This window comes from Triticum dicoccoides, chromosome 4B (assembly GCF_002162155.2).
Source record: "Triticum dicoccoides isolate Atlit2015 ecotype Zavitan chromosome 4B, WEW_v2.0, whole genome shotgun sequence".
NCBI lineage: Eukaryota > Viridiplantae > Streptophyta > Magnoliopsida > Poales > Poaceae > Triticum > Triticum dicoccoides.
In genome coordinates, this window is record NC_041387.1 from 535189727 (window position 1) to 535213726 (window position 24000).

General features: G+C 46.3%; 2 protein-coding genes across 2 annotated transcripts; both read right to left on the bottom strand.

Moving 5' to 3' along the window:
• Positions 1 to 5193: 5193 nt before the first annotated feature.
• LOC119291314 lies at positions 5194 to 14705 on the bottom strand. Its single transcript, XM_037570052.1, has 10 exons — positions 14444 to 14705; positions 12385 to 13879; positions 10732 to 12081; positions 10246 to 10547; positions 7988 to 9630; positions 6625 to 7054; positions 6377 to 6539; positions 5774 to 5877; positions 5603 to 5694; positions 5194 to 5504 (listed from the first exon to the last, which is right to left on the bottom strand). The coding sequence occupies exons 1-10, from the start codon at positions 14623 to 14625 to the stop codon at positions 5428 to 5430; spliced, it is 5838 nt and encodes a 1945-aa protein (XP_037425949.1). The 5' UTR covers positions 14626 to 14705; the 3' UTR covers positions 5194 to 5427.
• Positions 14706 to 16082: 1377 nt separating this feature from the next.
• Positions 16083 to 17291, bottom strand: LOC119292795 (putative cyclin-dependent kinase F-2). Its single transcript, XM_037571497.1, has one exon. The coding sequence runs from the start codon at positions 17289 to 17291 to the stop codon at positions 16083 to 16085; it is 1209 nt and encodes a 402-aa protein (XP_037427394.1).
• Positions 17292 to 24000: the final 6709 nt, after the last annotated feature.

Below are 24000 nucleotides of genomic sequence, written 5' to 3' on the forward strand. Positions count from 1 at the left end.
ACATTCATTACATTTCGGACATTTTTCACTAAAAAAGCGGTTAGACCTAAACCTATCCTATGGCACCGCCTGTCGTCCACTTTTTGTATTCCACATCGGCGACCATGCCCTCCATCTGCCGTCTCCATGAGCGGCAGGGTTCATGACCCGTGAAGTGAAGATGCGGTCTCCGGCGAGAAACAATAGAACATAGGAAACAGACCAGCCCACTTGGGACACCATGCCCTGCCGCCTCCCATCCCCTACTCACCCCTGGAGGAGTCCGCGACCTGTCTGTTTCCGGTGCCGATGGACGTGAGTTTGATGATGGACGTGGACGGTCCGTCATTGTCCACCCGCCACATGCACCCCCGAAAGTTGGACGGCGGCGTTCTTGTCCTCGACCACCTGCGCCCACAACGCCGGCGCGTGTGTGACTGCGTCTGGTTTTGCTTCCTATGCGTTGCGAGCGGAGACTTGAGCAAGCCCGGCCTCGTAGAGCACCAACTGCTCGACGACAAAGTTCGCGTTCGTTGTGACCATGGCGGGCCCAGTGTCCTCACTTGCGCGCTCACCGTAGATTTGGCCCTTCGCCGACCGGTGCTGCTCGGGGAGTAACAGGTTGTACCGCTGATCCTACAGCGCCTGCAGGAATGCCAACGTAGACGCAAGCAGGCTGCTCCTCCTCTGGGATGGCGGTGTCGAAGTGCATCTGCGCCTACTCCATGGTCAAGTCGGCATGCACAGGTGCAGGGTCCACACGGAGTCATCGTCGGAACCCGTCGCCATCGTAGGGTCGTCGTCGAAGACCTCGGGCGAGCTGGTCGGCATGCCGTGCTCGATCCGCCAGGCACGGCGGGTCTGCCAGTCGGCTGCAAAGGCGTCCACCTCGTGCTTCTGCTCCGAGGACATGCTCTCCCACACAGCGCTAGATCTTGCGGTCATGGCAGATGTGGTGCAGGGGAGAAGGATGTGGAGCGGATGTGTTGTGGTGTGGAGTTAGCCAGGTATGGCAGCCTTTAAATAGCGGATTCTGCTGAAGCCAAGCGTTCGGGTGCGTCAATGCGTGGCATCGGAGTTGGTTCCTCGATCGGCGAGCTTTCTTAATGGCGGTATACAGATGGACGGGCATTGAACGGGGTGGTAGATAACCGTCCCGCCCTATCCAGTAAACGTCTCTTCGGCGCTGAATAGGCGCGGACACCAGGGACGTGACGTTGTCGGTGGCGTTCTCGACTGGCGTGCCGCTTCAATGCTGACGTCTGTGAGAGGTCGTGTCCGCTCTGAGCGGGCGCCAATGCGGAGCGGCCGCTCTACAGCGGCATAAACCCGGGCAGCTGGCGCCTGGCGAGAAAGCATGCGAGCGAGGGAGGAGGGTTTTGGGTGGGCCAGGTTAGTCAGGCGCGGGTGAGGCAGTAGTCCGTACGCCCGCAAAGCTCCCCCGTTTTATTTCCGGTTTGCCGAAAAAGTTGCGTCGAACCACCGAGCGGACCGATTCAGGACAACGTTGGATGGGATAACACATCCAAACTACGCGGTCCAAACGATTGCGGACAGTTTAAGCGTATGCGTCGGAGATACCCTAACAATAGGCAATAGCATCGTTTCATGATTTTTAGTATTTTTTGGTTTGTTTAGGGCATATCTAAATGTGTTGTAGCTACTGCATATCTAACTGACTAAATCAAATTAGAAAGAAAAAAAATACTCGCACGAATCTTAGCCTAAAATCAGTGACATAAGATTTAGATGTGCAATACCTAGAGCATATCTAGATTTATTTTAGCAAAACTGTTACTCCTTCCGTCTCTAACCCTTGAATATAAGAGTCTCTAACCCTTAAATATAAGAGTGTTTTTGACCGTGGACGGATGGAGTATTTTATTCATCGGATGTAGATCAGCCTGAACTCGGAATTGAATATTCACGTTCCATGTCAATTTACCATGTGCTCCGCCGTGCCCGTGCTGCCAAGTGCCAAGGCAAGGTCGGTCCCGAGCGGCGGTAGAGAGGGGGACCTCGATCGTACTCCTACGTGCGTCGTCTCGGTGCGGGCCATCTCCTGCACTCAGATCCGGCGGATCGCGAATTCCGAACTGCCCATCCGTCCCAGGACAAGGAGAATCGATGGGATAAGGATGGCTACGGCGCCCAATTATAAGTGGACTGGGAGATGGACACACACAGTGTGTGTTGGCTAGTGGACGATGGCAGCACGTTGCCATTTGTGCGACTAGCGCTGTACCACACGTTTCCTCCCTCGCCGATCGATGGTGCTACACCGGCTTTTCGCTCGACAAGAGACTCGACATACCGATATGGTTTCTACTTTCCTCTAAATCTTTTCGAAAAAAAATTACTTTCCTCTAGATGCAAAAATGGAAGGGAAAAAAAACCCTCCAGACAGTTTATATCGCCTGTAAAATCGAATTGTAATTGACGTGTTCGATGACGAAATCCGAGGCAAACCGGTGACGTCGGTTGATCCCAGCACAGCAATGCCATGCAAGTACTCCAGGATCGTAATAATCCGGACGCACTGGACGGAACGGATCGTGCATGCAACACGCTACACGGCCGGGCTGCTTTTTAGCATCCTTTTCGCGCTGGAGCTCTGTGGTTGGTGGGTGGGCGAAGGGAAAGGATGCCTGGTGAGTCAGAGTGACAATGCTTTGGCACACGTGGTCCAATGCTAACTGGAGGCACACTGCTTCTTTGCTTGCAACTCGTAGGTGCCAAAAAAGTCAGCAGCAAGCAAGGCAACTAAAGGAGAGATAAGCCAAGAGGAGGCCCTAGCCCTCCTTTTTGCACTGCATCCCAATCCCATCGCATGTATGTATATCAAGGATGTTGATTGGAGCTGAACCTCATGATGGCCAGAGGACAAACCTCGAACTCACAAATCAAACACCATATCTTGATGGAGAAAAGGGAAAATCGGCTCGATGGGGATGGAAATGCTGAGAGATTGGGATGGGAGGTCCATGGAAATACTTGAGTCAACTTGGTGGGTTCAGGGTTGACAACTAACCTGATCTCTATGTTTAGTGGGAAACCTTGCACTTTCATTACCCCAGGTTTGATTCTATTTCCCTGCAACCTGTTGGCCTCTAGTGTTCACTGGATGAGAGACTTCAACCATGCATTATCCTATGCATAGATACATGTGCTTTTTTTTTTAGTTATAATGATTTACAAATGAACAAGAGAAAGTTAAAAGTATGCCTTCAAACTTCTACATCTAACCGACAAGTGCTAGGAGTTCTGGCAATGCATCAAGAAGAAGATAATTGATCCAATTTATAACGGATCAAAAACCATGACTACCCCTTTTATGAGGAAAACAAGGCCCAAAACCCACACAAGCAAGGAGACCTCGTTGGCCACACGACCCTAGAGCACGATGGCAACCAACACATACTCTCAGCTCCGGAGCCGCCACTTGGAGATCCCCCGCTCGATCGCAACGCTGCATGGCTCGGGGGCCTTGTAGCCCTTGCTACACGAGATGACCGCCCCCACAGGCCACGAACGCTGCAAAAATGCGGGACCGCCGCCGACAAACTCGCTATCCACGCAACACTAGCACCAGGTCGCCAGCACCCAGAACAGTTAACATGCATGTATACAATCGAATCATTGACAATGGTGCAATTTCAACTATTATTATGCACGGTACATACGACCTCTTTTTTTGCGGGTCACGGTACATACACATCGGAAAAATGGGTGATCAGGTTCATGTGTGGAGGACACTAAATCAATCAATCAATCAATCAATCAAGAGTAGTTGGCAAATAATTCCATGCTAATGCAGAATACATACAACCTCTCACGTCCCCGTTACGAAGAGGTGTAAAGCATGCGTTTACATCACAAACAGCGCCGCAAAGATTTTACCGTCAAACGAACCTTGAGGCAGAACCATCAGGGGAGGCCGGGAGGGGAGGCACGGCGTGGTGCACGCACACTGCACACGGAGACGAGATGTGGATGAGGCTCGGAGCGTCGAGTCATGGGCGGAGAGGCGATGTGAGGTGACGGATGGATAACACGCGATCGTGGGAATCTGATTCAGCCCTGTGGCCTAGTCCAGAGAGACTTTTTATCCAATCCAATGATAGTGGCCACCGCGGTGTGCGTGTGCGCGTGCGTGCGTGCGGGTGTGGCTGGTAGCTTTTGGCTTTGGTCCCTCTCAGCCCCGATCGGCTATCTTGTTGCCGCATCCACCTAATTCCATTCCGTGGCGTGCCCCACCATGTTGATCTTGTACCGCGCGCAGCACACCTTCCATGGTTCCCCTTATCCCCCCTCCTATCACCTCTCACATATTCTCTCTCTCTCGTGGCCCGGCCCTCGACTGATGGTGACCACGACGACCTGCTTGCTAATCCAAAGCCAACTTGGTTATCCTAAGCACACCCCGACGAAATGTACAGACGGAGGTACCCGTGGCCATGCGAGTCAACTATGTGGCACTTTCCTCGAGTGGTCTGGGATCCTGCTACGTCCTTAGTAGTCTGTGTCCACACTGATCCTTCCTTAGGAGCCATGGCTGGCTCCATTTTACTTTATCCTCCGTTCCTCGCCAATACGCGGTTAGCCACCAACAGTGGCCATGGCAACGGCTGTAAGTAGAGATGGTAGGCCATAGCAGCACAAGTGGTTTGCTAAAGGAAAAAAAAAAAAGGGCACACTTGTCGGTGGCTTAGAGATAGTAAATGTTAAGGGGAAAAGGTGAAACAGAAGGCGAGACACTATCCTGACACTAGGGCAGATAAACCCTTTCTAATGGAAAACTTGATGCTGCATTGCAAGTTGGCTCAAACCGGTCAAATAACAAGTTTTGCACACACGTGCATCTGAGATTTTACTTTTCTTTTCAGAATGTTTCAACAATACTCCCTCCGTTCCTAAATATTTGTTTTTTTAGAGATTTCAAATGGACTACCACATACGGATGTATAGACATATTTTAGAGTGTAGATTCACTCATTTTGCTCTGTATGTAGTCACTTGTTGAAATATGTAGAAAGACAAATATTTAGGAACGGAGGAAGTAGATATTAATCGGGTGCCCATGCAACTTTTTTACACTTTTAGCAACGTTGGTGAAAAAGAACAATGGATCAGGGTGATGGGAGTATGGCCTGGATAATATACACCTAGTAGTTTTAGTCTAGAACGAGTGTGCTATGTATTACCCAAAGAATATGAACGCCAACATTTGCTTGACATTACCGAGTTTGATTACTGGGATTTGCTGCAAACAATTTGATTTCTCTTCATCTGCCACACATAACAGCAGGCTGGTTTAATAGCACTAACCATAGTTCCATTGGTTCTTCCCTGAACCCAACATCATGCAAAAGGTGACACTGTAGATTTCATATCCAGTGTAAGCAGGACGAATAACCAAGTATTCCAAACATCTTTAGCAACTTGGGACTAGATTTTGCCCTGATACTGGAAGTGCAATTTATAGTCATGCACTAGGTTAGCAAGAGTGGTTCGGCATGGGCCCTCTGCAAAGCCAAACAAGGAAAGGGTTATCTTGGGTGTCAGATTAGTATTTATAGCAGTAAAGGTTATTCAATAAATATAACAGGCAGGATTTACAGACCACCCAGGTACGTGTGAAGCTGTTGAAAATCGCTTTCCTGGCAGATATCAATTAGGGAATACACCCCAGGTCGCAAGGCCTCGTCAATTTCCCTACCATGGACAAGGGTGAGAATGCTGAGACAAAAACATAAATAATCAAACAGAAGGTCTTCATTAAGGGAGAACATACCGTGTTATGCCTGTCTGAAATGGACCCAGTCCAGAAAACATGGAAATATAACCAGCAAGAAAGTGCATCGAGTGATGTTCCATGATGGTTTTTTGCTGACGCATCTGTATTATCCACACCAAAGGAGAATCAGTACATATGATTTGTTCACATAAGAACCATAAAACATGGATGGCTGGATGACATGACATTCATATATTCACGTTCCTGATTCTGTGAAAGCAAAATACAAAGTCTGTGTTGCAGCAAAAGGTTCTCTAAGGCCATCTACGATGCCAGGTGCTTAGAGAAGTGCTTCGAAAAATAAACCGCTTAAGCACTGGTGCTTATTTGTAGGGCGTCGGTGCTTATTTAGGAACCTCTGCTATAGAAATAACAACCAGTGCTTAAAAAAATGGTTTATTTTGTATAAGCACCTCCTAAAGCACTTTGCATTGTAGATGGCCTAATTATGAAGCTGCTTTTAAAAGGATATGCAGTTAAGACCAGTGCAAATGTGAACTACAACCAGCAAACAAAACGTACCAACCATCTGTCCAGGCATGGATTACTACTAAAGCAAGATATGTATTGTTTAAATCACAGAACAAAAGCATCACAAACCTCTTCATAGATCCTTCTGAAAAAGGAAGCACATTTTAGTGCCTCCTCCTTGTTCCAAGTGAAACATCCTGCCATGCTAACCATCTTGGAATCTGCAGACTCCAAGCAACTAAGTAGTATGTTTACCGAGTCTTCCAGGACAGCCACACATTGTCCAACCTCACTGGCCAGAGGAAAAAAAAACAATATAAAGGCTTAGCTTAATAAAGAACATAAAAGCACAAAAAGAAAATAACCCAAATCTTTACCTTTGTTGGTGCCGAAGAACAGTGCATAACAATTTGCAACATGCAGCATACATGTCAACAGAAAATTGTCTGTCAAGTAAGTATTCTTTACTAGCTAGAGGTTGTCCTGCAATTTGCTCATGAATGTTTTCTGATGAACAGGATACACTCCGATCAGCAAGAAGATGTTTGAAGCCCTTGAAAAGCATCACAGGAAGATGCAGGCACTGGGACACATGACATGCATCGATTTGAAAAGTATGCCTCCCCGCAAATGATGTGATAACCTCAACACACATTAGAACAATCGCTCCAGCATCTGGATGCAAATCAGGGCAAAGAGGAGGTAGCTTCTCTATATAGAAAATTAGTGGACTTTCAAGGTGTAAAACAATGTTGAATAAAGCACCAACTAGGCTTAGGACAGTTCTCTGAAAAACGCGCTTATTTCCTGCAATATGAGTACAAAATCAGTCCAAATTACTTGCTCCTTGTAGTCTGAAATGATGCTTGCAAAAATATGAACTCCACACCTTTATATAGTACCCCCTCTGTATAGATATATAAGAGCGTTTAGATCACTACTTTAATGATCTAAACACTCTTATATTTCTTCATAGAGGGAGTATAAGCTATTTTGAGAATAAGCAAGAGCTGCACGTTTTATAGTTTTACTGTTTTAGGGGCACATATCAGGGTTTCAAACTGTAACCTTTCACGCAACAACCAACATTTTCTACCACCACGCTACACAAGCCAACGCTTACAGTACTCATCATTAGGAACTATTCAGATGAAAAGATCCAGAGTAGAATCACAGATGTTCTGGTTATGATGTATTATCAAATCATTTATGGCTATTCATGGAAGCATTAACCAACTACCTGTTACCTAAAGAGAAACCAAAACATGGAAGTCTGGATCAGGCACTCCTCCAAGATAAAATTTTACATATTTATTTAAAATAGAACTTTATTACGTCCAGAACCACCTATGACTGATCAACATTCTTTTATCATTGAAGAACAATTTGATGCTTACTCTTCATATATTCAGTAGTGGACAGACCCAGTGCATAGAAGCTCCCACACAAGGTGGGGTCTGGGGAGGGTTCATATATTCAGTAGTGGACAGTCGAATATACATTAATGAGCAATGAAAATTTGAGACTAATGCTACTGTCAGGTACATTCAATCACTATTGTTAAAGGCAAGTAATCTAGTTCGAATGCATATCATGACATTACAGATTTAGTAGGTTACTGATTTATTTGGAGAAGCTAATTTAACATATACCAGAAGCAAGTAGACGGAACACATTCCATTACATGAATAATAGGATTGCATTCCAGAGAATACCAGATAGAAAATTTTGGCTGCTAACCTGGCACAGATCCAAGAACAAGATAAAGGCAGTCAATTCCAGCAGCAACGTCAGAAGAAACTGTCCCACCATCAGATGTTCCAGTCTCCACTTCATATATTGAGTGGCTATATTGATTCACTCCGACCAAGGCTCTCTCAATGACTTGTAAAGTTGCACTTAGATGCATGTTTGATGCAACACTAACAAAATTTCTCATCGACAGTCTAAGTCTTGATATCAATGAATTTAACCTATTCTGCCTATCGATAATATTCTTCGTAACTACATAGCCAGATGTATTCTGTAACTGAAGTGTTTTTGTGCTTGATCCAATCTCATGGGTAGGTAGAGTCGCACTCTTTCCTTGAAGTAAAATGCATTTTCCAATAGCACTCACATGTGCATTTACTATCTGAGCATACAGTTCTTTTGACAAGTTGAGTTCAGGAAATGTTCCTAAAACTTCAAGATATCTTAATATTCCATCAATCCATACAAGAGAAAACATATCTGGCCAATCAGACATGTCTGCAATTTTCTGTAGGGCAATGCAAGCTGTCCCAACCATTGGATTTAGCGACAGGTGTTGGAAAGGATTGCATGCCTTCCTACAGACATCGCCTGAAAAGGATATGAGGCCCTTCAACTTAACAATAGCAGCAGATACACTGTAGAGCTCCCTCAAAGTAAATGCTACAAATGGACCTTCACCATTTAACAGATTTTCCAAAAGAGATCCTTTCATACCGGGTGGACCATCTGACTGTAATTTGTTATCCTTTAGCTGATGCATAGTCCATACATCCATGACTACTTCAATATTCAGAAAACCATTCTCACAATCCAGCTCTTGTGGCAGACGACCAGAGATCAAATCAACAGACCCAAAATCCTTGTTCTCCATAAACAAGACATGCAGACAGATATCTACAAAGCTCTCAAATTTACCAATAGATCTGCTGAAATTGGAGGCATAGTGAAGCATCAGTTTTCTTTCCTCTGAGCTTGCAGTCGGATAGTCTTTGATTGTGCTTTCAAATGCTGAAACAAGACCCCACAAGAATCCACCTATGCAAGACATGGTGCATAATAGTTTATCCCAGCACACATTGTCATAAGAGTTCTCTATTTTTATAACACACTTGCAATCCTTTGTGGTTACAGGTATGCCAGCTGTAGTCTTCTCTAACTGTTCAGCCATAGTTTTGACATGCTCCAAGGCTGAATTTTCTAGAGTATCAAATGCCTGACCATCATGTTTAGAAGTGTCGCTTTCACTAGCAGTATGCTTCAGGGAAGATCCAATTTGTTTCTTGGGACCCAGCAAGCAAAATTTCGAATTCATGTTCGCTAGTGTAGAAAATATTTCTGATGTCTTATCTACCAAGGAGAACAAGGTATTTTTCTTCTGATCAGTGTGCTCACCAAATATTTCGTGTGACAATCCAATAATCTCCTGGACAGATCTCAAAAGCCAAATCAGAGAATATGAGTTACCTAGAAGTTCGGAAAACGTGGAGTATTGCTTTGACTCTGGGTACTCTTTGCCAAATTTCGAAACAAGATTTTGCATTGCCCTTCGACAACATATAAACAGACGGATTAGCTCAATTGGATTACATGATTCATAATGGCGACTTAGCAATGTCAACAGCAGAAGTCTGAAAGGAAAGAAAGAATTTGTCAGCAAGCTAATCAGAGCACAGACTTGCAGATAAGAAATGAGCATGTTTGGTCTATATTCCCCGAAATTGCGGATAAACCAGATTACCCAAGAAGGCTGTAGCGTCAACTAGGTGGCACATTAGTTGACACACGTCATCATATGATAAGTTGATCTTAATTTATCAAATCCACAGAAAGATTAAACGTAGACTAGAAATAACCATTAAAATTAAAATGAAAAATTCTTAAGTTGTACAGATTAGCAACTACACTGACTAGTTTTTGTGGTGACATGAAAGTTAAATTATCAACATCACCAGGATCCATAAAAAACAATGGACCTTTTATCCTCACGAGATTTGGCATTCCCACACCTTCCTACCCTCCAATTAATCTCACAAGACTAAAAAACGAGGGAAAGCCGAGGAGATAAGTAGAATTAATGACCATAAAGTGGGAAAATATGCCTAGGGGCAAGTATTTGTGAACACCTTTTTAGATCAAAAGTTCAAACTGGGAGCATACAGAGATACTCTAGTGCAATGGCAGAAAGGATAGCCGTCATCATCCATATAAATAAATGGATAAAATGTAAAAAATTGTGCACTTGCCTTTCAAGATGGAGAATGTAAGTTATAAGTTGCAAGAATGACTTGGAGTTGGAATGAAATCCGGGAACTGTGCTACAAAAATTTAGTAAATTCTCACAGATCCGGTACTTATCTACACCGTGTGCATGTGTAGAATCAGGATATGTACGGACCAACTTCTCATTATTCAGTTTATTTAATATCTCCATCAAATCAGGCGAGATGTTCAATAAGGCATTATCTTCATCAGCTCCGGTGATAAAAGAAGATATTGATTTCTTGAGAGCACCACAAAAACATGATACCAAATTCTTTAATAGCACCTGTGAAATAGTACATTCGTTCCAAATTAGACCAAATAGGAAAGAACAAACGGAAGAAACTACTCAAACTTAAAACTGCAAAACAAACAGATCATTGTCATCAAAACAGAATTAATACTATCAGCATACACGGTAAATTCTTGAACAAAGTTTTCTTTGGATGGAAGGAGTAGGACAACGAAACCTTTTGGTCATAAATGATAGTATCACAAAGAAGCTCCACCGAAATAGTATGCAAGGTTATTTCTCTGCATGAATCCTGACAGACACTACTCTCCTCATCTCTGCATGACCTCTTTTGAACAAAAGAAAACTTTATCAGGTTCGAAAAGAAGTTCTTTAGGTCCTTCTTCGATGCATGAGAACTCCAAATATCAATGTTTTCACACAGAAGCCGCCAAGTTGCTATATGGAAAGAATCTTCATCTAAAGAGCATATACTCATATCCCAGGAAGAAATCCTGTCAGTTCCTCCTGAAGATAATGTTCTCACATAGTTCATCATAAAACTGGTTAGTCGAGCAGCCTCAAGACAGCAAGGATCCTTTAATAACTCAGTGTTTCCCCTATCCTCAGTATCAAACTGCTGTGTGCCGTCTTCAAGCAAAAAGTCAAATGCATTAATCTGCCTGTTAAGATCTTCGAGTCTTTGCAGAGCCATCAGATGAAGGGTGTAAAAAAGCGTAGTAAAGCCAGAATGGTTTCTTGGAAGGGACTGTGATAAAATTTCGGTGACTTCCCAAAGGGAGCCAGCACTTTCAACAATCCAAGCAAAGTAGCCTTCAGCGACAATATTGGATGTATTGGTCCATTCCTTTCCGCAGCATACAATGAATGAATCCCCCACTAATTCTGTTGCTTCTATTGCTAAATTTGGAGGCATGAGGCCAACAGATTGCAGATACAGACTCCTACATGATGTATATATGCGAAAGAAGAAGGCAAAAAACCAAGACAAACTTGGAATCTTTTGCCAGTTGGCACATTGCTTGTTAGATAGGTTCTTTCCTACAACTGAAGAAATGAACTCACTTGGATTAATTGATTCATTTCTCATCAACTGACTCAAGTTGGGACGTATTGTGTTGACCAACCTTTCAACAGATTTTGCAACCAGTGTAGTATTTGAAGCGGTCACAGTTATTGAGTCAAGCACGCTTGTGTATAGTTCAGATAAGTACCTTCCAAAAAGTTCAGCTCTCTGATGAAAAACTGACTTCCTGGACATCAAGCGGGGCTCTCCCTGTGTTTCCAAATCTACAAACTCGTCGCAACTTTTCATCCATTTCAATGTTTGTGTAAGATCTACTGTCAGCTCCTCTATGCATCGACTAGACTGTCCTTCTGGCATTGAGTTAATTGAAGTACAGATAGCATCCCTCAATGTTTGGGAGCTCAGCAATGTTGCCAGTGATTCAAAACATTTATGTGAGGATAAAGAAGCCACAGAAAACGGTCCTGGTACTGCATCAGGACCAGCAACAGCTCTGAATGTTCTCACAGTATTGCACAGCGTACAAATGGCGTGCGCAACCTACAATTTGGAAAAGAGAGAGAAGCATCAGATTCAAAATAAAAATATATTCAGTATACTCCGCCCCACAATATAAGACGTTTTTGCAAGCTATGTTAGCCTGCAAAAACATCTTATATTATGTGACGGAGGGAGTAGTTCATAAAATATACATCCCATTGCAGAAATATAACCATTGGCATAGGCAACAGAAGTACACAAAAGCAGAAAGTAAGAAGCATATAAAAAATAAAGAAAAAAGATAAACAATTGTTTTTTAGAGGGCATTGCTAAAAGTGATCGCTGAAAAAGAACATAACTGACCTGACGAAGCTCACTAAATGTACGAATCACTTGGGACGAAAGGCTTGAAATCTTTGAGGTTAGTAGTAAGCATGGTTTGATGTCCTTGGAAGATGCATTGATAGCAGACAAAGCAAAAATCATTGACCATAATTTTACAAGGTCACTCCCCATGACCTTGTATTCAATTTCTAGAAAATGACCAACTGCAACAACAATCTCCACAAACATTAAAGGCAGCATCTTCTTAACGTTTGTATCTTCTAAATGCAGAGCTGACACCCAGAAGTCGTACATTTTTTCAGCCATCAAGATTAAGACCCTGTAAATTTCTTGCAAGAACTGGAGATAAGATCCTTCCAATGTGTCCTCTGTAGGGACATAAATTTTCTCTTCAGTAACTGTTGCTAGCATCTCATTGATGGACTTCAGCATGCAATGAACTTCTACTAGCTTTGTGACTCCTAAATCAGAGAAGTCCTTTTGCGAATATGATTTGCATTCTAACACCAAAGGTTCCATAAATTGCATGAACACTTCAAAAATGGATTCTCCTTGTTGCTGGGGTTCTTCAGAACCCTCACTGGTTTTTTGTGGGCTTTTGAAGGATGTACCCCTTGGTGCTAAAGATGTTCTTTGATTTCTAGCCCTGGTAACAAACAATTGAAGCAAGTAACCGAACCCAGAAAGCAATACAGCCTTGCTTTCTGCTTTTATTCCTTTGAATCGCTCAAATAGATGCCTATGGTAGCTTCCTTTGACATCCTTGACAATACCTTTATTCAAATTCTTGAGTCCAAAATATCCACTAAGATGTTGTGGATGAAACAGTCCATTTGACAAAATTTCTTCAGCAATCTTCAACGTGGATCCTGGCTGCTTGTGCTTGATAGAATTTGCTTGTGAATTAAGTAAAACCAACAATTCCAACAGCGGATCAAGAATCTTGTCAAGAAAAGGACGGAAAATATTCTTAGGATTTGCATGGAATCTGAGAAAGCTTGAAAATTGCTCAAGCAGACAATTTCCAAGATTCTGAAGAATGGTACAACCCTTTTTCTCATTAGTTGAAACCTTCTGGATAAGATTAATAGCCTCGGTGACACAAGAGGTCCACAAATCCACGGGTGCGTTGAAGAAAGCTCTTGTGTTGGAGGAGAACAGAAAGGACACGCAGTCGAAAACTCGTTCGAAGAGCAAAAAGGATACATGGTCATCACATGAAGCGCCGATTTGAACTCTGCTCAAACCATCCTTTGCAATGCAACCAAGTGGTTGAAGTAGCTTCAGAGAAATTGAGACTGACGGCTTCTTTTCAATGCAAAATCTCAGAATTTCCCAGCATCTATAATCTAACACAGGATCAAAAGGCTCTGGAACTTTCTTAGACAGAATTGATTGCACCCAGTTTCCAATAAATGACACCATTCGCAATAGCTGGATATTGTCCACTCTATGGCCATGGCTTGAACTATTTGACTCGGCCTTTATAAAATTGAAGGCCAGTTCAACCTTTCTGCATGATTTAGCATACAAATGTTAGAAGTACAAACAGCAAGAGCATAGTAAGGTTCATCCAGGAATGATTCCCCAGCTAAGAAACACTGGACTATGTATTACAATATCCAAGTATCACCAAGCAGATGCTACTGGGAATCGGAGGTCATACAAAGATACTGTATAATCATAAGCATATTTTCACCTCCATAGAACAATTAAACTAACGAAAATCTGACCTTAATTAATGCAACTGTTTTCATAGAGTAATTATTGTTGTTATTATCCTAAGTCAAAACTGATCCAACCAGTGCAGGTGTAAACTTCTAGCAACATCAGCTCCCTTTGAATCACATAACTACAACAAAAACTACATTCCAAATATACTAGCTGGCTGAATCAGACAAATCTCCTCATGTAGCTACCTAAAGCAGCGCATCCCCAAATCCACGTAGCCGCAGCCACGCTAGAAGCATGCGAATTACTACAGAAAAATTGCTTCGATCCTACTCGGAGATTGGCACGCAGGAGCGCTAAGCCGCATCGAGTCGCAAGCGGGGGGCGGGGGCAGCAAGGGGACGACCTTTGGAGGGAGAGCTCCTTGCTCTGGAGGGAGAGGACGAGGTCGAGGTTTTCTGCGAAGCGGGGCCGGGCGAGCGCGGGCTCGCTCGGGCCCTCCCCTGCGGGAGGCGGCGTCTGGCTCCGCGGGCGCTTCCTCGACGCGCCGCGGGGGCTGGGGGCGGCCGACTCCATGGCCATGGCCATGGGAGCGCGAAGGGGGGCGGAGGGAGGAAGGGAGGGAGGCTAGGGTTCTGGGTTTTGCGGGAGCGTTTTCGTTTTGGTACACCTGTGCCGCGGTTCGCCCATGGCGTCGAAGGCGTGCACGCATCTTGAAACAGAAACTCAGAGAAACGCAGCAAAAAAATAATGAAGGAAAGTGGAAAAATATATCAGAGCCAGGTTTCGATCCTGAGACCTGTGGGTTATGGGCTCACCACGCTTCCGCTGCGCCACTCTGATTCTTGTTGCATTGATGCTGAAACTCACTTCCTTATACAAGGGCTGTACTTCTCCTGCCGTTTGCGCCAAGTCACACGAATCAGAGGAACATTGTTTGCTTGGAATTCAGCCGGGCATGTAAACCTCACCTATTTTGAGCTAAGCAGATACGCAGTTCCGCACCATAGTTTGAGACTTGAGTGCATGGTGCCGGTCGATGGTGATGACTGATGACAAGGGCTGTGGCGACCAACACGATGATGATGCATGCCGCTGCAAGTCTGCAACCGGCAAAACCCCTATGCTATGCACGAACTCTCGAACCACCACGGGATGAGAGCATGTAATGTGATCAATAGGATTAGCTTCCTCCTACTGACACTCCAAAAGTTTGTTCAAATTTATTGTTATTCTTGCTGTTGGTCCTGATTCTTGTCATGCTGTTACTGAAACTTATTCCGCCAAGTTTCTAGCTCCTGTTCTGCTCGATCGAGATGGTAATGCCATTTGTGCACTTATATCAGTCTAGAGCTTCACGTACTGCCTACTACGCTACTAAGCTCTTGAATCAAGTCTCTGCTGAACAGAGGTGATCCATGCCATAGTTTCAGTTTTAGTGCAAGGGTACCACCCGATTGCGATGGTCCAATAAGCTCTTGAATTTGGTTCGTTCTCCCTTGCAGGTCTTCTTCCACAGCTCGATGTGTTGAAGATCCGACAGATGCCATGCTAGGTACTCATTCTCCCCTAGGTGCCATACTAGGTTAATGAAAGTATGTCCAATTGCTGTACTAGTACCATTACTAAATTTATAAGTTCTCATGAAATCTGCACCAGTAAGACATTTTTAATACTCAATTCATCCATCGCTCTATAGATTTCTATTGCTTAGAACATTTGAACTGCACATTTTTATCAACAGCTCATGATTTCTGAAAAACAGCACAAATTGTGCAGTATAACTCAGTAACAATTGACCATGTAAACAACATATGTCAGCACTGTAATGAATCTCTGAACACAACCTTACAGTTACACATCTCTGATTCTCTGAACATGTGCACAATGACACATAGAATTCAGAAAACCAGGGCAACACTATCAAGGTGCCAAGAATCTACTTCTACTTGATGGATCAGCACTAATGGCTCATCCAAGCACAATTACACCAAGAGAGTTTATGCTAGCATTTACATAGATGCCTCATCTAATACAGAGTTCCGTTACACTCGCTGCGCTGCGTTCCACATGGCTAGTGGAATTTTGAGTAGATTCTTCTCTGGCATCGCTGGCGGGATGAACTTGATCCTTGGTGCCTTCTTTTTCTGAAACGACAAAGCGTCGACCTTCGCAGCGGCGTCGGCGGCGGAACGGGGAGCAGCGAACCATGGGTGCTTCAGCGCGGCGGCTGCCGTCAATCGCTCGTCGGGGTTGCACCTGAGGAGCCCTTGCAACACCTGGAATCCTTCCACTGACAGCTTCTCTTCAGGGAACAAATCCCGCAGCCGGCTGTGCTTGTTGTGCCCCGCCTGTAGCAGCTGCGGCGCCTTCTTAGCCAGCGGCAGCGACGTGAAGCCTGGCCACGTCCTCTCGTCCGGCACCCCGAGCACTCGGAAGATGCTCCCCAGCTGCTTTACGTCATTCTTTGTCTCGTCTTCCTCCTCGTCTTCGGGGTCGTCCATGAACAGCGTCGTGCCGGTGAGCAGTTCGGCAAAGACGCAGCCGATGGACCACGTGTCCACTTGCGCGTCGTAGTCCTGCTTCCCCATGATCATCTCGGGCGCCATGTACGGCGCCGTGCCGACCTGGTTGTACGGCGGCCAGTCGGACATGGACATGGCCAGCCCGAGGTCACAGATCTTGAGGAGCTCCCCGTTCTTCCCGACGAGGATATTGGCTGGCTTGATGTCACGGTGGACAATGTGGCGGTCGTGCTCGTGCATCTTTTGTGCACCGGTCAGGAGCTTCCGCATGAAGTCGCGCACCGTGGATTCCGGGAGCGGCGGGTCGCCGCGCCTGTCCCACAATAAAGACTGGAGGCTCGACCCCTGGACGTACTCCATGACGAGGCCGGCGGTGTCGCCGGTGGCCGGGTCGCACACCATGCCCTCGAAGCCGACGATGCAGGGGTTTCCATCGCAGGCCTCGAGGAATCGTGCCTCCCGCTCAAGATCTTCGACGCGGGGGGGCTCCTCGGTGTCGTCCGGCGAGGAGAGGAACTTGACGGCCACATCCTTTTTGGTGACGCGGTGGCGCATCCTGTGGACGACGCCGAAGCCGCCCTCGCCTAGGCAGGCCACCTTCTCGTAGTCGTCGGTGCTCCCGATGGAGGCGCGGCTCCTCTTGCAGCACGTCGGCGATTGTTGATGTTGAGCCGCTGCGTGGCCGTGGCCGGCGTCGAGGACGGCAGCAGGTCGCTTGCGGGCAGCCATGGCGCTGGACGAACGAACTGCTTTGTTGGTGGAAAGGGCGGCGGCAGAGATCGATGATGGAGAAGGGGGAGGAAGGAACTTCCGTATGGATCCATACGCTGCGTTGGCTATTTGTTTCGACAGGCTGCCTCACCGAGTCGCCATGGAATTCAGTTGAGTCCGAGTTACGGTGGCTCACAGCTTCTTTGCCTTTCTGCCTGCGTTTTCGTTTGACCGACGGAAGATTCAGGTTCGTTCGTTTCCGAGTCGAATTCAGGTTCTTCATTTCCCTTCCCGCCTTCGTTCCGGATTCGGTTTCAATATATACTGACGAGACGATCCACACGGGAAGCTCGCCCCTTCCCGCCTCCAATCCATCGACCGTCTCCTCCATCTCGATCCCCTCTCCGCACCAACCAAGCCGTCGATCGAGCGCCGTCTGCAAGAGGTGTGATGCCGTCCTCGACACCGGCCACGCGATGACCAGAAACGACCGGCTGCCACGCTGCCGCAAGAGGAGGCGCGTCCGGATCCGGATCAGAAGCACCGAGGACTGCGAGGAGACGCGCGGCATCGGCAATGGCGGCTCCGCCACCTTCGCGATCAAGTTCCTCGGCTGCACCGAGGACCCCGCCGACGCCACTAGGAAGCTCCGGCGCGAGGCCGGATGACAGACCGGATGACAGGACTAACGGCTACAATTGTGAAACAAGCATCAGCGGAGCACGTAGCCGTGCCGGAAATCAAACCCAAGCAGTCTTCCTCTCGACTGTCGTTGATCTCCTTTTGTGAGCGTATTTTAGCCGTTCGTTCACCAGTCAATGTACCGCTTCGACAAGCTGTCGATTTCGTCAGTGCCACTGTCGAATTCTTCAGAAATGTTCAGGTTCAGATAGTTCAGGTACCGACAATTGCCTGTTCCTGAAGACGATCCTTGTCCATAGGATCATTTTGAGGGAACCAAGATCGGATTGTCTGATTGAAGAATTCTGGAAACGTGAACTTGATGAAGTTGGCATCTTCTTGGTGACATGTTTAACCATTGTACCAGCCACTATGTTAAGAATTAGGAGGACGAGGTACTGCTCGAATGTCAAGTACCAGGACTGGAGCAACCTTGCTTTGCCATGAGGATCAGGAACAGGAACAGCTAATGGACTGAAGTGTTTCTTTGACTGATGTGAAAAACCTAATGTATTTGTGTTGTGTTCAGAAGCTCAAGTTTGTATGCACCTGCACCAATTTTCTTCGGAACCAGAAATGGTCAATAGAATTTAGTAGCCACTAGCCAGTTTGATTCCTACACGGATGTCAAAAGCTGTCATGGTTGCAATTTTTAAGTAAACCATATGTCTCACTTCATAGTTGATGTCATTTCTCTTTTTATTTGCATACTTTTTCATTCTGGCTTGAGCTTTTTTTTCATACTTTATAGAGAGAGGGGAGGGGGTATATAAAAAACCCAAACCACCATCGATGTTACTCCGTCCTGTCATTTTTAGTCTGCATATAAGTTTCGTCCGAAGTCAAAATATCTCTATTTTGACAAAACTTATAGAAAAAAATATCAACATTCACAACGTCAAATCAATGTAGTATCACTCACTGTTTTGGGGCCTCGGAGTTATTTCCACGATTGACGAACCCCAGGGTGCGTTTACGTGTCGTTATTCAACACTCACGGTTTTTTTCGATTCTGACCAGTTTCGTGGACTATTACCCGTCATTTTTGGGTCCCAAAGCGATTTCCATGATTGTCGAACCGCAAGATGTGCTTACGTGTTGGTTGTCAAGACTCGCAGTTTGGGCCGATTCTGACCCCTTTCTTGGACTATTACTCAGTTTTGTGGTTCACGATTGACGAACCCCGGGGTGCGTTTACGTGTCGGTCATCAACACTCATAATTTGGTTCAATTCTGGTCTGTTTCATGGACTATTACTCATCGTTTTGGGGTCCCAGAGCGATTTCCACGATTGACGATCCCTAGGGTGCGTTTACGTGTCCGTCGTCAACACTAACAGTTTTGGCCAATTCTGACCCGCTTCATGAACTATTACTCACCGTTTTAGGGTCCCAAAGCGATTTGCATAGTTGTTCAACCCCAAGGTGCGCTTAGGTGTCGGTCATCAACACTCTCAGTTTTTGCCAATTCTGGCCCGCTTCATGGACAATTACTCACTGTTTTGGGGTCCCGGAGTGATTTCCACGATTGACGAACCTCGGGGTGCGTTTACATGTCGGTCATCAACACTCGCGGTTTTGTCGATTCTGACCCGTTTCGTGGACTATTACTCACGTTCTCGGGGTCCCAAAGCGATTTCCATGGTTGTCGACCCCCAAGGTGTGCTTATGTGTTGGTCGTCAAGACTCGCAGTTTGGGCCGACTCTCGCCCGTTTCTTGGACTATTACTCAGTTTTTGTGGTCCAGAAGTGATTTCCACGATTGATGAACCCCGGGGTGCGTTTACGTGTCGGTCATCAACACTCACAATTTGGGCCAATTCTGGTCTATTTCGTGGACTATTACTCACCGTTTCGGGGTCCCAAAGTGTTTTCCACGATTGACGATCCCTAGGGTGCGTTTACGTGTCCGTCGTCAACACTCACAGTTTTGGCCAATTCTGACCTGCTTCGTGGACTATTACTCACCGTTTTGGGGTCCCGAAGCGATTTCCATAGTTGTTGAACCCCAAGGTGCGCTTACGTGTTGGTCATCAACACTCTCAATTTTGGCCGATTCTGGCCCTCTTCATGAACTATTACTCACTGTTTTGGGGTCCCGGAGTGATTTCCACGATTGACAAACCCCGGGGTGCGTTTACGTGTCGGTCATCAACACTGACAGTTTTTGTCGATTCTCACCCGTTTCGTGGACTATTACTCACCGTTTTGGGGTCCCAAAGCGATTTCTATGGTTGTTGAACCCCAAGGTGTGCTTACGTGTTGGTCGTCAAGACTCGCAGTTTGGGCCGATTCTCGCCCGTTTCTTGGACTATTACTCAGTTCTGTGGTCCCAAAGTGATTTCCATGATTGATGAACCCCGGGGTGCGTTTACGTGTCGGTCATCAACACTCACAATATGGACCAATTCTGGTCTGTTTTGTGGACTATTACTCACCGTTTTGGGGTCCCAGAGCGATTTCCATGATTGACGATCCGTAGGGTGCGTTTACGTGTCCATAGACAACACTCATAGTTTTGGTCAATTCTGACCCGCTTCGTGGACTATTACTCACCGTTTCGGGGTCCCGAAGCGATTTCCATAGTTGTTAAACCCCAAAGTGCGCTTACGTGTCGGTCATCAACACTCTCAGTTTTGGCCGATTCTGGCCGTTTCGTGGACTGTTACTCACTGTTTTGGGGTCCCGGAGTGATTTCCACGATTGATGAACCCCGGAGTGCGTTTACGAGTCGGTCATCAACACTCACGGTTTTGTCGATTCTGACCCGTTTCGTGGACTATTACTCACTGTTTGGGGGTCCCAAAGCAATTTTCATGGTTGTCGAACCCCAATGTGTGTTTACGTGTTGGTCGTCAAGACTCGCAGTTTGGGCCGATTCTGGCTCGTTTCTTGGACCATTACTCAGTTTTGTGGTCCCGAAGTGATTTCCACCATTGACGAACCACGGCGTGCGTTTACGTGTTGGTTATAAACACTCACAATTTGGGCCAATTCTGGCCTGTTTCATGGACTATTACTCACCGTTTTGCGGTCCCAGAGCGATTTCCACGATTGACGATCCTTAGGGTGCGTTTACGTGTCCGTCGTCAACACTCGCAGTTTTGGCCAATTCTGACCCGCTCCATGGACTATTCCTCACCGTTTCGGGGTCCCGAAGCGATTTCCATAGTTGTTGAACCCCAAGGTGCCCTTACGTGTCGGTCATCAACACTCCAGTTTTGGCCAATACTGGCCCGTTTCATGGACTATCACTCACTGTTTTGGGGTCCTGGAGTGATGTCCACGATTGACCAACCCCGGGGTGCTTTTACGTGTCGGTCAGCAACACTCCCGGTTTTTGTCAATTCTAACCCGTTTCGTGGACTATTACTCACCGTTTTGGGGGTCCCACGGCGATTTTCATGGTTGTCGAACCCCAAGGTGTGCTTACGTGTTGGTCGTCAAGACTCGCAGTTTGGGCCGATTCTGGCCCGTTTCTTGGACTATTACTCAGTTTTGTGGTCCCGAAGTGATTTCCATGATTGACGAACCCCGGGTTGCGTTTATGTGTCGGTCATCAACACTCACAATTTGGGCCAATTCTGGTATGTTTCGTGGACTATTACTCACCATTTTGGAGTCCGAGAGCGATTTCCACGATTGACGATCCCTAGGGTGCGTTTACGTGTCCGTCATCAACACTCACAGTTTTGGCCAATTCTGACCCGCTTCGTGGACTTATTACTCACTATTTTGGGGTCCCGAAGCTATTTTGAACCCCAAGGTGGGCTTATATGTTGGTCATCAACACTCTCGGTTTTGGCCGATTATGGCCCGTTTAGTGGACTATTACTCACTGTTTTGGGGTCCCGGAGTGATTTCCACGATTGACGAACCCCGGGGTGCGTTTACGAGTCAGTCATCAACACTCACGATTTCCATGGTTGTCGAATCGCAAGGCGTCCTTACGTGTTGGTCGTCAAGACTCGCAGTTTGGACTGATTCTGGCCCCTTTCTTGGACTATTACTCAGTTTTGTGGTCCCGAAGTGATTTCCACGATTGACGAACCCCGGGATGCGTTTACGTGTTGGTCATCAACACACATAATTTGGTTCAATTCTGGTCTGTTTCATGGAGTATTACTCATCGTTTTGGGGTCCCAGAGCGATTTCCACGATTGAGGATCCCTAGGGTGCGTTTACGTGTCCGTCGTCAACACTCACAGTTTTGGCCAATTCTGACCCGCTTCGTGGACTATTACTCACCGTTTTAGGGTCCCGAAGCGATTTGCATAGTTGTTGAACCCCAAGGTGCGCTCACGTGTCGGTCATCAACACTCTCAGTTTTGGCCGATTCTGGCCCGCTTTATGGACAATTACTCACTGTTTTGGGGTGCCGGAGTGATTTCCACGATTGACGAACCTCGGGGTGTGTTTACATGTCGGTCATCAACACTAGCAGTTTTGTAAATTCTGACTCAATTCGTGGACTATTACTCACCGTTCTGGGAGTCGCAACACGATTTCCATGGTTGTCGAACCCCAAGGTGTGCTTACTGTTGGTCGTCAAGACTCGCGGTTTGGGCCAATTCTCACCCGTTTCATGGACTATTACTCAGTTTTTGTGGTCCCGAAGTGATTTCCACGATTGATGAACCCCGGGGTGCGTTTACGTGTCGGTCATCAACACTCACAATTTGGGCCAATTCTGGTCTATTTCGTGGACTATTACTCACCATTTCAGGGTCCTAGAGCATTTTCCACGATTGACGATCCCTAGGGTGCGTTTACGTGTCCGTCGTCAACACTCACAGTTTTGGCCAATTCTGACCCGCTTCGTGGACTATTACTCACCATTTTGGGGTCCCGAAGCGATTTCCATAGTTGTTGAACCCAAGGTGCGCTTACGTGTTGGTCTTCAACACTCTCAATTTTGGCCGATTCTGGCCCGCTTCATGGACAATTACTCACTGTTTTGGGGTCCCGGAGTGATTTCCACGATTGATAAACCACCGGGCGCGTTTACGTGTCGGTCATCAACACTGACGATTTTTGTCGATTCTGACCCGTTTCGTGGACTATTACTCACCGTTTTGGGGTCCCAAAGCGATTTCCATGGTTGTCGAATCCCAAGGTGTGCTTACGTGTTGGTCGTCAAGACTCGCAGTTAGGGCCGATTCTCGCCCGTTTCTTGGACTATTACTCAGTTCTGTGCTCCCGAAGTGATTTTCACGATTGATGAACCCCGGGTTGCGTTTACGTGTCGGTCATCAACACTCACAATTGGGACCAATTGTGGTCTGTTGCGTGGACTATTACTCACCGTTTTGGGGTCCTAGAGTGATTTCCACGATTGACGATCCCTAGGGTGCATTTACGTGTCCGTAGACAACACTCACAATTTTGGCCAATTCTGACCCGGTTCGTGGACTATTACTCACCGTTTCGGGGTCCTGAAGCGATTTCCATAGTTGTTAAACCCTAAAGTGCGCTTACGTGTCGGTCATCAACACTCTCAGTTTTGGCCGATTCTGGCCGTTTCGTGGACTGTTACTCCCTGTTTTGGGGACCCAGAGTGATTTCCATGATTGATGAACCCCGGAGTGCGTTTACGAGTCGGTCATCAACACTCACGGTTTTGTCGATTCTGACCCGTTTCGTGGACTGTTACTCACCGGTTTGGCGTCCCAAAGCGATTTCCATGGTTGTCGAACCCCAATGTGTGTTTACGTGTTGGTCGTCAAGACTCGCAGCTTGGGCCGATTCTGGCTCGTTTCTTGGACTATTACTCAGTTTTGTGATCCCGAATTGATTTCCACCATTGACGAACCCCGGCGTGCGTTTACGTGTCGGTTATAAACACTCACAATTTGGGCCAATTCTGGCCTGTTTCATGGACTATTACTCACCGTTTTGCGGTCCCAGAGCGATTTCCACGATTGACGATCCCTAGGGTGCGTTTACGTGTCCCTCGTCAACACTCGTAGTTTTGGCCAATTCTGTCCCGCTCCGTGGACTATTACTCACCATTTTGGGGTCCCGAAGTGATTTCCATAGTTGTTGAA